Source organism: Sorex araneus, chromosome 11, assembly GCF_027595985.1.
Source record: "Sorex araneus isolate mSorAra2 chromosome 11, mSorAra2.pri, whole genome shotgun sequence".
NCBI classification, from domain to species: Eukaryota; Metazoa; Chordata; class Mammalia; order Eulipotyphla; family Soricidae; genus Sorex; species Sorex araneus.
In genome coordinates this window covers 40,764,011-40,779,617 of record NC_073312.1, presented here as the reverse complement: position 1 = coordinate 40,779,617, position 15,607 = coordinate 40,764,011, and the positions used below count along the sequence as shown (strand labels likewise).

Here is a 15,607-nt window from a genome sequence, read left to right as displayed (position 1 = left end):
TGTGCCCAGAAAATCATGTAAGAAAAATTCAGGTAAGGGGCCAGAGCAATAGCACAGTGGGTAGGGCGTTTGGCTTGTACACGGCTGACCAAATTTCGAGCCTCAGCATCCCATATGGTTCCCCGAGCACTGCCAGGAGTAATTCCTGAGTGCAAACCCAAGATTAACCCCTGAGCATTACCAGGTGTGACCCAAAAAGCCAAAATAATTTTTAAAAATTTAAAAAATTAAGAAAAATCCAGGTAAAACAGAGCTATGGCAGGACAAGCACAAGATCTGGGGGAATTGTAAAAGGCGTCCAGCTCTTATAGAAGAATAAGAAAATCAGGAAGTGTTTAACCATGATTGAAGCTCAATTGTTGCCCTTCTGGCCCAGGGAAGACAGAAACTCTGGTGGAAAAGCAGGGACCTGGCCACTGAGTCTCAGGCATGACTGACCAAGTTTTTCACCTCCCTGAGCCTTAGTTCTTTCACACACAAAACAAAATAGGAAAACAATAACAGTTTGATCACCAAAGCATTTTGCCTAGACGAAGTTTATTCATTCATTGATTCAGCCATGCACTCATTCCTCCAACACACACACACACACATATACACACGTATGTGTTTGAGTGTATATATATATAAATATCCCGCCCGCACGGCAGAGCCTGGCAAGCTACCCGTGGCACACTCAATATGCCAAAAACAGTAACAACGACATTTCTCATTCCCCTGACCCTGAACAAGCCCCCTGAAATATACCATCGGGCTACACTAGCATGCAAGAGGGACAAATGGAGATGTTACTGGCGTCCACTCGAGCAAATCGATGAACAGTGGGATGACAGTGATACAGTGACTATATAATATAGTATTTGTTTATATTATATATGATAATATATAAATACTATATATTATCACTGTATCACTGTCATCCCGCTTCTCATCGATTTGCTCAAGCAGGTGTGAGTAACGTCTCCGTTGTGAGACTTGTTGTTACTGTTTTTGGCATATCGAATATGCCACGGGTAGCTTGCCAGGCTCTGCCGTATGGGCGAGATACTCTCAGTAGCTTGCCAGGCTCTCCGAGAGGGGCGGAGGAATCAAATCTGGGTCTGCCATGTGCAAGGCAAACACCCTACCCGCTGTGCTATCACATTATATTTATATATATTATATAGTATTTGTTTATATTACAAATAATATTATATCTAATATAATATATAATATAGTACTTGTTTATAATACATCTTAGATTATATATAATATAAACAAATAAATATATATATACATATATACCTTGGATACTAATTTGTGTACCAAATGCTATGCTGGGAATATAAAGACCTTGATGCTGAGGTATTACTAAATAAGATTATTTCTGTAGAATACTTGGTAAATTGTGAAGCATTACACAGTTACTCTCTTCTAGGTTGGATTAACTCCTTGGCATGGGACTAGGTCCCAATAAGGTAGCTCAAATACTTTCTAGTTGTGAAAATTTGGGTGATTTTTTTTTTTGGTGGGGGAGAAACACCCAGCAATGCTAAGGGCTTTCTCTTGGCTTTGTACTCAGGAATCACTCCTGGTGGATTTTAGAGAACCAAATCGAAGGGGTCAGCTGCATGCAAGGCAAGTGCCTTACCAAGGCCAGAGAGATAGTTTAGAGGTTAAAAAGCACTTACCTTGCACATGGCTAACCCATTTGATCCCCAGCACTGCAAATGGTCCCCTGAACACTGCCAGGAGTGATCCCTGAGCACAGAGCCAGGAGTAAGACCTGAAAACCACTGGGTGTGCCCCCCTCTCCCAACAAAAAACTATAAATCCATCAATAATTTTAAAAAGAGGTGACACATCAGAACAGAGGGAAAAAATAATCTGTAGCAAATCAATGACAGTTTCAGAAAGTATTTGCACATCAGACCAGCACAGGGTGCTGACCAAATTTGAATTTACACACCAGTGCAAATTATTGGCAGGGGGAAAACGTAAAACAACCAATTAGTCATGGAGTTGAGTGTTTTGCCTGCAAGATGAGAAGTATTCCATCAAGTTTTACCCATTGCCCCTTGACCCATTGATTTGGGGGCTGTCAACTCCAGTCAGCATGCCTGGGTTCCTGCTCCTCACTCTGCCTTTCTTTCCAGACTACGTCAATCTGTTCAGCACCAAGTGTCATGGCTGTGATTTCCCGGTGGAGGCCGGTGACAAGTTCATCGAAGCTCTGGGGCACACCTGGCATGATACCTGCTTCATTTGCGCAGTATGTATTGACCTGGGGTCTGACTTTCTGAGGAGGGGGAGGAGGGACCAAGTGGGGTCGGATGACCAACCCCTCTCCCCCCATTTTAACTCTGGCATTCTGCTCTTCTGATCTCTTGTTAAACACTGGCAAAATACCATGAGGTCTTGATGTGTCAGAGTCGAGTAAAGTTTTATTACTAATAATTATTTATAAACCCATGTGACTCTGTTAACTTTCCATTTCCATTAGGCTAAAAGAGTGTCCCAGGATCTGGCAAACTAGAAGCTTGCCTCCCTGGCAGTTTCATCAATCATGGGAGCAGCAGTGGTGCTGGGGTTTAAGTAGGGGTGGATGACTTCCTATGGTCATTCCTTGTTTTAGATGAAGTCATTCAAAGGTTCTCCTCAAAGTTTTCCCTGTGAACAGGAGATTGGAGCTTGTTGACTAATCCCATCGAAAAGATAAGGTTCCTTTTGTTAGAGCCTTCAGAAAGTAGGACCTGTTCTTGATAATGTGGTTGCCAGAGATAAGCCCTAGATTATCTATTAACCGGGTACAATTTATTTCTGCTCAATGCCAGGTCACTTTTACTTCGATATTGACGTTCACTTCCAAGGGCTTTGAGTTGGGGAGGGGCATGGCAATGCGCCTCTCAATATTTTTGTTTGTTTTGTTTTTGTTTGGGGGCTACCCCACCCCTGGCAATGCTTAGGGCTAATTCCTGGCTCTGCCCTAAGGGATCACTCCTGTCTGGGTGTGGGGGACCATATGGGATGCATTGGATCAAACAGGGTAACAGCTGTACTACTACTTATTGCTCTGGCCCCAGCCTCCCACCATTCAGAATCTGCGTGAGAGTTAGGAAATGGTCGTCCCACTAAAGCCCTGGGATATGAATCTCTTAATTGAATAAACTTTATCTGGAAAAATTAATGTGGGACTTCCTGCCTTTTTTGTTTTTGATGTTGGGGTTTTTCTTGTTACTCCTGGCACAGTACTCAGAGGTGGTTCCCAGGGATGCTCAGGAGACCATGTGATTGAACCCTGGACTCCTATAAGCAAAGCATGTGTTCCAGTCCTTTGAGTATCTCCACAGCCCTCCGCTCCGTCCCCCCATTTCCTTTTTTCCCTTCTTGGGGCCCATGTGGTGCATTGGTTAAGTCTCTCTGAGGATTAGTGCGCTAAGGAAAACTGAGGGCTGAAATCCCAGACATGTATTCCACTCTCACAACTCCCAGGACTAGAAATCCAAAGTTGAGGTCTCAGTAGGGTCATGCAGCTACTGGAACCTCCACCAGTCAGTTCCCTGCGAGCCTTTGTGTTGTTGGACTTGCTTGCAGCTGCATGACCCAGTCTCTCCCTCCATCCTCACATTGCTGGCTTCCCTCTGTGTGTCTGTGACCTCACACGGTGTTCGGCTGTGTTCCTGTCTGTCTCTGTGGGCACTGGTCATTTTGGATTAATTCCCACCTTACTCCAGTGTCAGGTCATTTTAGCTCACATCCTAGTTGTATCTACAGAGGTCCAAGTTTTAAATAAGGTTGCTGTGCCTGGTAGCTTGGAGGTTGTGGGGGTAAGGACTTCAGTGTATGACTTGGGGGAAGGGAGTGACACAATTCAATCCAGAAACTGCTGATTTTTCCAGCTCTTTGATCAGATTTTCTAGTTGGCTTTCAGCATTTGTTAAATATATTGGGGACTCCCCTCTATAAAGGGATGATGATTGGGGGCTGGAGTAATTGCACAGTGGGTAGGGCAATTGCCTTGCACATCACTTGAATTTGACCCCCATACCCCATATAGTCCCCCAACCCTGCCAAGTGTGATCCCTGAATGCAGAACCAGGAGTAAGTCCTGAGCACTGCCGGGTGTGCCCACCCCCCAACAACAACCAAAAAGGGGACAATGACAATGATACAAATATGAAGTGGTCTGGAGTTGTCCCCTGTAGGGCCATGATCAGAACTTCTGACCCTTACATTTAAGCTATGGCCATGTCTAATCCTAAAAGGTTTAGGATTGTAAGTCTGATTATCAAACTTCTAGAAGGATCCAAGAGTCTTGAAGGACCAGAGAGACAGCTCAACAGGCTGAGTACATGTTTTGCATAAGGTAGGTCCAGGTTCAATCCCTGGCACCGCCTGGTCACCTCTGGCGAGACAGTCCCTAGCTGAGAGGAGTCCTTGAGCACCGATGGGTGTAACCCCAAAACCAACACCAGCAAAATCAGAAATTAAAGAAGACATTTGGAGAAGGTACAGAGAAGACGGTAGCCAGAAGGTCTGATCTCTGAAGGCAGCCCTCCTGCAAACCCTTCCACTCAGAGAGAGAGAGAGAGAGAGAGAGAGAGAGAGAGAGAGAGAGAGAGCGCCATGGCATGGGGACCTGTGGGTCTGTCTGCAACTTCAGGCCAGCCATGCTTGGCAGTCAGAAGTCCTATCAGGTTGTTCAGGCTGATGTTACAAATAAGTTCCCATCCGCTATGAGAGTGCCATAAGGCTGCCCTAGAGACCCACCCAGGGAAACCAGGCTGGTTCTGTTCTTTTGGAGATTCTTTGTCTTCCCTCCAAACAAGCCTGGGTGGCACTTACTGCTCCATTACATGATTGGGTCGTTGTCTTTGTTTTAATTCTGGCGCTAGGGATCAAACCCACTTTGGAGTGCTGTGCCCCACCTCTGAGCCTGGCCCTGGCTCTGAATCTCAGTGTTTCATTTTTTTTTTTTAATTTTTATTGAATCACCATGTGGAAAGTTACAAAGTTCCCAGGTTTATGTCTCAGTTATACAATATTCAAACACCCATCCATTCACCAGTGCCCATATTTCACCACCAGAAACCCCAGTATACCCCTCTCCCCCGCCCCCCATCCCCAACTGTATAACTGATGAATTTCTCTTCATTTTCTCTTTACCTTCATTATGTTCCATATTTCAAGTGTTTCATTTTTGACATGGGGGAAAAGTCATTCTGCCCCTGAGGTACTTCTTTCAGGGTTGCGTCCAACCTCAAATGGCTCTCAAATTCTACTAACCTGGGATGTATGATTTTATCTTTGTGTTCTTTCCCTTGTAACCAGTTCTTGCATTTATTTTCTCAGATATTATTTCTCTTTTTTTCATGGTGGTATGTCATTGGTGAAATAGAGCCTGGTGTTTTATTGAATCATCTCCCAAATGAGAGAGATTTCAGTGGTCTTCACTTTTTGTTTGAGCACACTTGGCTACCTTGTTCTCTGTCCTAGTTTCTGCAAGGTGGAATTCTCCACGAGGGTCTTCCTGGAGCCCAGGGCAGGCATGCTTCCTGGGTGCTCTGCAGTGTGGCCACCTCCTTGCAGAAGCCAAGCTCACTCGCGTGTCACCATGGTGGCACTACTGCCCTTTGGGCATTGCTGACTTTGGATCAGTTACTTTTTTTCTTTCCTTTCTTAGCTACAGCTCAGATGAGGTAAAAGGTAACCAATGTGTATTTTTATTTTATTTTATTTTCTGAAATAAAAAAATTAAAGTATGATTTTTATTAAAATTATTTTTATTTTATTTTATTTTCTGAAATAAAAAATTAAGGTATAATTTTTATTAAAATTATTGTTCTAATTTTTGAAAATTATTTTATTAATATTAAGTCATTAAATGAATGTAATTTATAGAATGACTAATATAAAATTAGTTTCAGGTATACAAGATAATGATGACTGCAAACCGTGCAAAATGGTCACCATTGTCTACTTAACATACATGAAAACAGAGCTACAAAAAATTTTCTCTTGTGATGAGAACTTTCCAAATCTACTCTTCTCAATACTACAGTGCTATTAACTGTAGTACTATTTTTTTTAAATAATGTAGTACTGCTATTTGTTCAGCCATTGCTTAAGCTGATTGAATTGGGCATGAACTGCACTTGATTTTACTTATTCCAATGAATTAATTGATGTCTGGTATTATTGTATAGAAGTTTTCTTGTTTTTTTTTTCCCTTTAATAGTAGAATAATTATTTTTTTCTGGCATATTTCTTAGTTTACTAGTGGTACTTTTATTTTAGATGTTGGTGGATATTGACATAGGAAATTGTGCATATTGGAAAGTATACTATGAAAGTACATATGTTGGGGTTGGAACGATAGTATAGTGGGTAGGGCATTTGCCTTGCACGAGGCTGATCCAGGTTCTATTCCCAGCATCCCATATGGTCTCCTGAGAACCACCAGGAGTAATTCCTGAGTGCAGAGCCAGGAGTGAACCCCTGTGCATCACTGGATGAGACCCAAAAAGCAAAAAAAAAAATAAAAATAAAAATTATCTATGTTGGGGGCCAGAGCAATTGTACTGCAGGAAGTTCATTTGCCTTGCATGCAGTGACCTGGGTTTGATCCCTGGCAATCAATATGAATCTCTGAGCATGCCAGGAGTAATTCCTGAGCACAGAGCCAGGAGTAATTGCTGAGCACCGCCAGGTGTGGCCCCAAAACCAAATGAGAGTACACATATTACATATATATTATAAATAATACTTATACTTATTGTCATTATATTATAAGCTTATAATATATTTACAAGCCTTATAAGTATTGACTGGCATCAACCAACTAACCATCTTCATTCTGTATCTATGCTCTATTCCACTATTTTAATTACTTTAATTAATTAATAATTGAGGGAGTGGGTCACAGCCAGTGGTGCTCTGATGCAACTCCTGGCTCTGTGCTCATGGATTATGCAGTGCTGGGAAGGAAGGAAATCACATGCAAGGAAGTCACCTTCACCCCTTCCTATCTCCCCAACCCCGAATTAATTTAGTTTATCTGAGTTTTATATCAGGCTCCCCTTTGGGGAAAAATTTTTTTTTGGTTTTGGGGCCTTACCTGGAAAGGCCTGGGGATTATGCACGGAGTGGTGTGCTCAGAGGGCCGATGTGGAGCCAGGGATTGAACCTGCGCCTCACACATGCAAAGAATGTCCTCAGTCCTTTTTTTTTTTTTCTTTTTGGGTCACACCCGGCAATGCACAGGGGTTACTCCTGGCTCTGCACTCAGGAATTAACCCTGGCAGTGCTCAGGGGACCATATGGGTTGCTGGGAATCGAACCCAGGTCGGCCGCGTGCAAGGCAAACGCCCTACCCGCTGTGCTATTGCTCCAGCCCCAAATGTCCTCAGTCCTTTAAGCTTTCTCTTTGCCTGTTTCTTTGGAAATCTTAAAGTTTACCTCGTTTCAGCCATCTCTCCTGCTGTGTGAAGAATCTGTAGTGGTGGGAAACAGACCGAACCTTGAATAGCACTTTGTCTTAAATGGTTACTGAAATCTTGTCCTCATGTTCGCCGCCCGCCAAGAAAAGCTCTGCCTCATTCCGGTGTGTTTTCCATGCCAGGTCTGCCACGTGAATCTGGAGGGGCAGCCGTTCTACTCCAAGAAGGACCGGCCACTCTGCAAGAAGCACGCGCACGCCATCAATGTGTAGGGAGCCCAGGGCTTCTGCGGAGCAGAAGGACTCGAGGAGGCTGATGTTTCATTTTGGGGGGAAGAGGGGAGACAGGAAGCGACTGGGCCACTTTGAAATGTAATTTTAGCCTTTCTTCTGCATACAGATAATACATTTGCATAGTTCAAACTAGAAGCCAAATGAAGATCCTAAACCAAGCTAGTAATAAATCCCAAGACTGGCATCATACTTGAGATATTCAGGACAGAATTCTGAGATCTCAGCAGTGAAAGAAAGTAATATTTCCCAAAAGATCCACTTCCATGAGGTCACCAGAGCAGGGACAGAGCTCAGAGCAGTGATGGAGAATCCCAAACATTCTGTGGAGTTCTTTAGAGTTCTTTGGGCAAACAGAATGAAGTGCCAAACAATCTGCAGGGTATTTTTAGAGTCATAGCTGAGAACTGGTTAGCTAAGACCGCGTGGGCTTTCCTCACCAAAAAAGGAAGCGTTATTCCATTGCTAGCATCATGGAACTACCTCTGCACATCAAACTTCAGACCTTGAACAGACTTGAACCTTCGGAACAGAACTCAGAGGAGGTGACTTCTGGGAGCCACTCGGCAATGGAGAGGGCTTCAGAAAGGGATTTGGCTCACAGAGCTGACATCAGAGAAAAAAAGTGGAGTGTCTTTAGGCTGAAACAGTCAACATCCCCCGAGAGGCTTAACTCCTTTTTGAATCGTGATCAGAAGGTGGAATTGGATTTTTCCAGTTTTGCTTAGCTGTGTGAGATTTCTTTAAACCGATGGCCACAGGGTTGGGTTTGCTTTTGTCTTGCTTTAGAGGTTCATTTAGCATGGATGTCTCTGTTTGGGGCATATCTTTCACTCCCAGCCCTATGGCTGCTCGCTTCCCAGTCTTCCCACAGCACCCTCCCCACAACCGATGAATGGTCTGTGGAGAAGAGAGTTTCAGTGTGTACCACAGTTGGGGGGCAGAACAGACTGCTACCAGGCCCAAAGTCGGAGTGGAGAAGAAGAACCTTCTTTCCTGCCAACCTCAGTAAGAACAAGTTGGCAGGCCCCCCCCCCCCCCCACCTAAGTTGGGCACCATCCTTCCCAGTTCCTTTAAACAGAGAACACCAGTGACAGAGAGCGGTGTTGGATGCAGGAAGGAAAAAAAAAATGATAGATATCTGAATGAAAGATACTCACTTAGGCCAACATTTTGAAAATGCATGCACTATGTTGATCAGCAATTATTTAAGTGCATACTGAAATAGACTTGGGTCTTCAGACTTCTTTAAAATATGAACCACAGTTTGAGTAAGATTTTAAAGCCGTTGGGTGATGCAGAGTGAAGCTTAGTTCCGGAGGCTGCCCAGGGTAGATTCTCTTTCCCTCTTAGGAAGCACTGTGATGTTGAGTGGATGGCTTTGAGGCAAGTAGTTTGAATAGATGTTTCTCACTTGTGCACAATGCTTGGGCATTCTTCAGTCCAACTCCCAGATACCCTCTGCTCACTCTTCTTTTGGGGTTTCTCTTCTCACGTTTGCAATATTTTGTGGGAATGCACAAGAGCACGTTATCTTCTGAAAACTGAGGGTGTCAGGGGACTGCTGTCCTTCGCGTGTCCCTCTCCTCAGGGGATACAGCTTGCTGTCCTCCTAGCAGGAGGCCTGGGTTTTGTGTTTTGGTTTTTTTTCTCAAGATCGAAGCTACAAACCTCCCCAAGGAGCACCAGGAGGGGCATAAATGTGTTTCTACCACAAGGTTCTTCTTTCCCTTTGGTGCCCAAAGAAAGTGAAGAGGAAGAGTAGTCAGAGTGAAATCTACCGGGAGTGCTGGGAGATATTTCAGGTGTTTCCAACAAGTGCCTTGGAATCTCCTGTTAATTTTTGCAGAATTTAATATGCGGGAACTAGGAGGTTGCTGATTATAAGTAAAGGCTGTAGACAGGTTTTCTGAAAGCAAAACAATAGATCTACTAAATCATCAGGGACTTGTCTTGAGGAAAGGAAAAAAGTTCCATAGAGTTAAGTTTCCAAAATAATTTTTTAAAGGTTTACCCACAAACACACATGCGCGAGTGCACACACACACATGCACACACATACACGTGATTAAAAGTAAAATATCCCAAAGGATAATGACATCATAATTATTTGTTCAAATTTTTGTTTCTGCATCTCAGAGCAGAACAGCTTCTGAGGAACTCTTTTTTTTTTCTTTTTTACACAAAACAAGCAAAAAATGCTTTAAAGGTAACAAAGGAAGGAGATAGCTTTGAATATGGTTCCTGGGGCCCGAAAGATAGTAAATCAGGTAGGGCACTTGTGTTATACGCAGCTGACCCAAGTTTGATCCCACATCCTGTATGATCCCCTAAGCCCTGCCACAAGTGATTCCTGAGCACAAAGCCAGGAGTAAGCCCTGAGAACTGCTGGGTGTGGGCCGCAAAACTAAAACAAAAAAATTATGAATATGGTTCCCTCGGTGTCTATAAGATGGGTGTAATATTATGGGTGTAATATAATGTAAGATGGGTTAAGATTGCTAATTATTCAACCTTATTATTTCAAGGTAACATAATCCATCTCCTACAGCACCAAACAAATTTTAGCAGATCACAGCAGGGATCTGTTATATTTTAAGATCTACAGTTCTTGACTCTTTCAATTGAACATTTATAAATATTAACATCTTACAACTGAGTGATTTGTATCTGCAGAGTTTATGTTAGAAACTTAGATTTTATAAGGTTAATTTCTCAACCCAGGTACTCCTCCTTTGGGTGTGTTTTTTTGTTTGTTTATTTTGAAAAAAAAATTTAAGATGTCAGAAGTGGAATGTAGTGTGGGATAGGTGTGCTTAAAAACATTATGCATGTTTTCCTTTGGGGGGAGGGAAGGCTTGTGACTTATAATTTTTAGCAAAATAAAACCTTGAACGAATGTGCAAATACCGATTTTCCTGTGCAGTTCTTTTTAATGCAACATCTCCAAAGTTGGTTATTTCTATATAGTTGCAAATAAGTTTGAGACAAAATAAAATGCCCCATGAAGAAGAAACACACATAACCTCCTTGCCCCGTTGGCTGCATAGCTCCATAGTTTAATAGAAACAGACAAAGATATATGAATAATGCAAACATTTTGCCTACAAAGTAAATTTACCAGGTAAACAAAAACTGAAGAGCAGACTTCGCTTTCTCCTTTTGGGAGAGGTTTGTTTACTTAGCTATTCATGGATCATTTAGATATTTCAGTTTATTAATGTTATTCTTCTCTGAATGTCTTTGCTTCTGGGAAATTTTTTATCATATCTGTATATATATATATATACACATATATATATACACATAGGTCTATATTTTGTTTTTGGGCTGCTGGGGCAGGGAAGCTGTTCCTGGCGGTGTTCCAGAGACCATGCAGTGCTGGGGATGGAAAAGAAATCCCCATGTGTAAAGCTTGCACTCCAGCCCCTTGAGAGATTCCTCTCCCCCTCTATATACCTTTGTTTTGAAATAAGCTCAGAGAAAAATCTCCTAATGGCATTTTTCTTTTAAATAACAAATAGAGAACCAATCTTAGGGAGAAATATATTTATACAGATATACAGATATATAGAGATATATATACATACAGGACTGGAGTGATAGCACAGCGGGTAGGGCATTTGCCTTGCACATGGCCAACCCGGGTTTGATTTCTCCATCCCTCTCGGAGAGCCCAGCAAGCTACCGAGAGTATCCCACCCGCATGGCAGAGCCTGGCAAGCTACCCGTGGCGTATTCTATATGCCAAAAACAGTAACAGCAAGTCTCATAATGGAGACGTTACTGGTGCCTGCTTGAGCAAATCAATGAACAATGGGATGACAGTGCTACAGTGCTATATATAAATATATGTATATATATATATACACACACACATATATATGTGTATAAAAATATATATATATAAAAGCATACAAGGCTAAACCTTTAACAACATGTTATTAATCTCTTATGAAGGCCTTTGTGGTTCCTGGGTGAAATACAACAATCTTCACACACTTTCCTCTAAAAAACCGTTTTGGATCATTTTTAGTGGATTATTCATAACTCGCAATACAAAATAAATTATTTTGGTTCTGCTTTGGGAGCAGGGTTTGGGGTTTGGGATGGAAATATGGTGGTGGGAAGGTGCAATGGCGGTGGGATTAGTGAATATTAAAGTGATCAAATATTGTGAACAACTTTATAAAAATTAAATTAATAATAACAATAATAATAAAATAACAAAGCCAGGGTTGAGAGCTAATGCAGAATTAAGTTCTTGGCTTGCATGTGACTGTCCTTGATTGGATCACCGGAACTGCATGTGGTCTCTTAAGCACCACGAGGAGCAATCCCTGAGCACAGAGTCACGAGTAATCCCTGAGCACTTCCAGGTATTGCCCTATCTGTGCCCTGCTCCTACCCTCAATAACAAAGGTCTAGGGTTCAGGGGATGACTCAGTGGCTAAGAGGGCCGATCTTTCAGGCATGAGACCAGAAGTTTGATCATGTTTCCCACATGCACCAACCAAGAGCACTAAGCACTTCTCTGCGGCCCCCAGTGCCTCCACGGCATGTGCACTGTCTGTACACCATCAGGTCTGCATGAGTAAGTGCTGCACTAAGTTGCATGAGCCCTGCTGAGCACTGCTGCTGAAGATGTGCGAACCAGGAGTTTCAGCAAGCAAGCAAGTAGTTATATACTAGCATGGCCCCCAGTGAGCATTGCCAGCAGAATGTGGATGACCAACACATTATTCTGGAAGAATGCAGCCCCCAGCAAGCATTGTGGTAGCATGGCATGAGTGCCACAACCGTATATATGGCCCCAGTTAGCACTATAACTCAGTAGTGCAACCCAGCCCCACAGCAACAACAAAGGGAAGAGGAAATGATGACAGGTAAATAAATAATGAAAACCCTTCTGTATTTAAAAAAAAAATTTGGGGGCCACACCCTGTGGTGCTCAGGGCTTGCTCTTGACTCTACATTTAGGGGTCACTCCTAGAGAGATTGGAGAACCATAGGGTGTGCTGGACCATAGGTCATGTGTGTGCAAGGAAAGTGTCCTACCTACTTTACTGTCTCTCCAGTGCCAAATAATGAAAACCCTTCTGAAGATGTAAAGCTTAACAAAGCCCATTCATTCATTTGCCAGATGGTCTGTTCCTAGGCATATTTTAAAAGAAAGAGATGTTTTTCATAATTTATTCTTAGAACCAGAATAAAAAATGTCAAGAGTTGTACAATTATAAATAGAAATAAAATCCCACTATTTGGGGACTTTTTAAAGCTATAGCTATTAATAAAACATAGGTGATGGAGATTTTAAAATGCTCATAAAGGGGCTGGAGCAATAGCACAGCGGATAGGGCGTTTGCCTTGCACGCGGCCAACCCGGGTTCGATTCCCAGCATCCCATATGGTCCCCCGAGCACCACCAGAGGTAATTCCTGAGTGCAGAGCAAGGAGTGACCCCAGTGAATTGCCAGGTGTGACCCAAAAAGCAAAAAAAAAAATGCTCATAAAGGGGCTGGAGTGATAGTACAGTGGGTAAGGTGTTTGTGACCTGGGTTCGGTCCCCGACATCCCATATGATCACTCCTGTTAGGTTTCCTGAGCCTAACAGGAGTGATCAGTGAATGCAGAACCAGGAGTAAGCCCTGAGCATTGCTAGGTGTGGCCCCCTTCTTCCCAAATAAAAGAAAAGAAAAACAGGACAGACCTGGAGCCAGTGTCCTTTAAAACAAACAAAAACCCACTCATAGAATAAGAGAATGTAAAGGTGGAGAGAATGTGAGCGGTGATTTGGACATTTACTAGACACAGCAACTGAAGCCCAGAAAAAGGAAGTGACCTCCAGCACAAACAGCCAGCTAGGAAGACAGCTGGGTATTTAGAATGGTAAAACGAGTGTTTAATTTGGTTCTTGTCTTATTTTATGTTTTGAGTTTGTTTGGGGAAGGGCGAGGGGGCCCATCCAAGTGGTACTCTGGCACTTGCTTTTGTCTGATTTATTCACTATATAGTTCCTAATGTTTAGAGCAATGTCTTGCACATAATGGGTGCTCAGACACTATTTACCAAAAGAATGAATAAATGAATGAATGAATAAACATCCCTTTCCCCCTCACCGCCCCGGTTATACTCAGTGGTGCTCAGGGACTTCTCCCAACTCAGTTATTAGGGGCCACTTCTTTTGGTGCTGGGGGAGCACGCAGTGCCAGGGATTAAACCTGGGTCTTCCAAATGCAAAACCCGTGCTTAGTCTACCAAATTATTTCCCAGTCTCCAAAAGGGCATTCTTATTCTACCCAGATTCCTCAGAGGAAAAGGCAGAAATTTTTATACAAAACAATTATACAAATTCTGGTCCATCTGGTTTATGTTTCTGACTATCTGTGTGATCTTTATTCTTTTTTTAAGATTTTTTAAAATTGACTCAGTGAGATAGATTCTTACAAAGCTGTTCATAATTATATTTCAACAATAGTGTTCCAACACTCATCCCTCCACCAGTGTACATTTCCCAGCATCAGTGTCCCCAGTGTCCCTCCCACTACCACCCACCTCCCCCTGCAGCCTACTTCTATGACAGGCACTTTTCTTCTCTCTCTTTCTTCCAGTATCACATGTCTCCTTGAGCACTGTAGGAGTGGCTCCTAAGCACCAAGCTAAGAGTAGCCTCTGAGCACCACAGGTATGACCCACTTCCCTCCCAAATTAGACTATTGTTGGGGCCAGCGAGAAAATACAGCAGGAAGGGTGCTGGCCTTGCATTCAGTTGTTCAGGTTCAGTCCCTGGTACCACTAAGTTCCCCAAGTACCACCAGGAATGTTCCCTGAGCACAGAGCTAGGAGTAAGCTTTGATCCCTGGCAGCCCACCCATAGGGTCCTCTGACACTGCCAGGAGTGATCCCTTAGGATAGAGCCTGGAGTAGCCCTTGAGAACTGCCATATGTAGCCAAAAAAAAAAAAATCAGACAAAAACAGACTCTGTTCCAGTGGAACTTATATCTGAGCTTGAATGAGCCAAACAGCATACATTACTTATATTATACGGACAAATATTTGACCATTTAAAACTTTTTCTAGGCTGGAGTGATAGTACAGCAGCTAGGGTGTTTGCCTTCCATGAAGCTAACCCAGGTTCAATCCGTGGCATCCCATATGGTCCCCTGAACACTGCCAGGAGTAATTCCTGAGCACAGAGCCAGGAAAAACCTCTGAGCATTGCTAGGTATGGCCCAAAATCCAAAAGCCAAAAAATAAAACAACCAAAACACTGAAATTGTTTTTTTTTTTTCTTTTTTTTTTTTTTCTTTTTGGGTCACACCTGGCGATGCACAGGGGCTACTCCTGGCTTTGCACTCAGGAATTACTCCTGGTGGTGCTCAGTGGACCATATGGGATCCTGAGAATCGAACCCGGGTCGGCCGAGTGCCAGGCAAACGCCCTACCCACTGTGCTATCTCTCCAGCCCCCCAATTTTTTTTTTAGGGATAAATAACAGTGGCATTAAGCTGAACTTAGATTCACTGATAGCTTGAAAAGTGAATTCGGGTTCAAATAAGTTCAGGGAAGAGCTGTATATGTTTTAGCTCTGAAGATACAGAGCACACATAACAAAGCATATGAGTAGCCTGTCCCTTAATAAGGAAGCCTATTTAATTTACTTGAGCACAGAGTATGCAACTCCAATTTGGAAAACATTGCCCAAAGTTTGGTGTAGGTTTTCTTGAGCTCTAGTTTCTCCAGGATAATCCTAATGTCAAATAATCATTCTCAAAGTTCCAGTCCCACATTTAGCCCATTTTAACTATCTGTTTGTATATTTGGTTTGGGGGCTGCACCAACTGGCGCTCAGAAGTTACTTTCCTGCTCCAGGATCACTTCTGGCAGTTTTCAGAGG

At 42.9% G+C, this 15,607-nt stretch overlaps 1 protein-coding gene across 3 annotated transcripts in view; it reads left to right on the top strand.

Moving 5' to 3' along the window:
* The window catches only part of LDB3 (LIM domain binding 3), a 69,049-nt gene extending 58,446 nt beyond the window's left edge, over window positions 1–10,603 (top strand). For all 3 annotated transcript variants that reach the window (XM_055119602.1, XM_055119603.1, XM_004607414.2), the window contains 2 exons: window positions 2,136–2,251; window positions 7,601–10,603. In XM_055119602.1, the coding sequence (XP_054975577.1) occupies window positions 2,136–2,251; window positions 7,601–7,690 (206 nt within the window). In that variant the 3' untranslated portion in view covers window positions 7,691–10,603. The remainder of the gene's footprint in view (window positions 1–2,135; window positions 2,252–7,600) is intronic.
* Window positions 10,604–15,607: the final 5,004 nt, after the last annotated feature.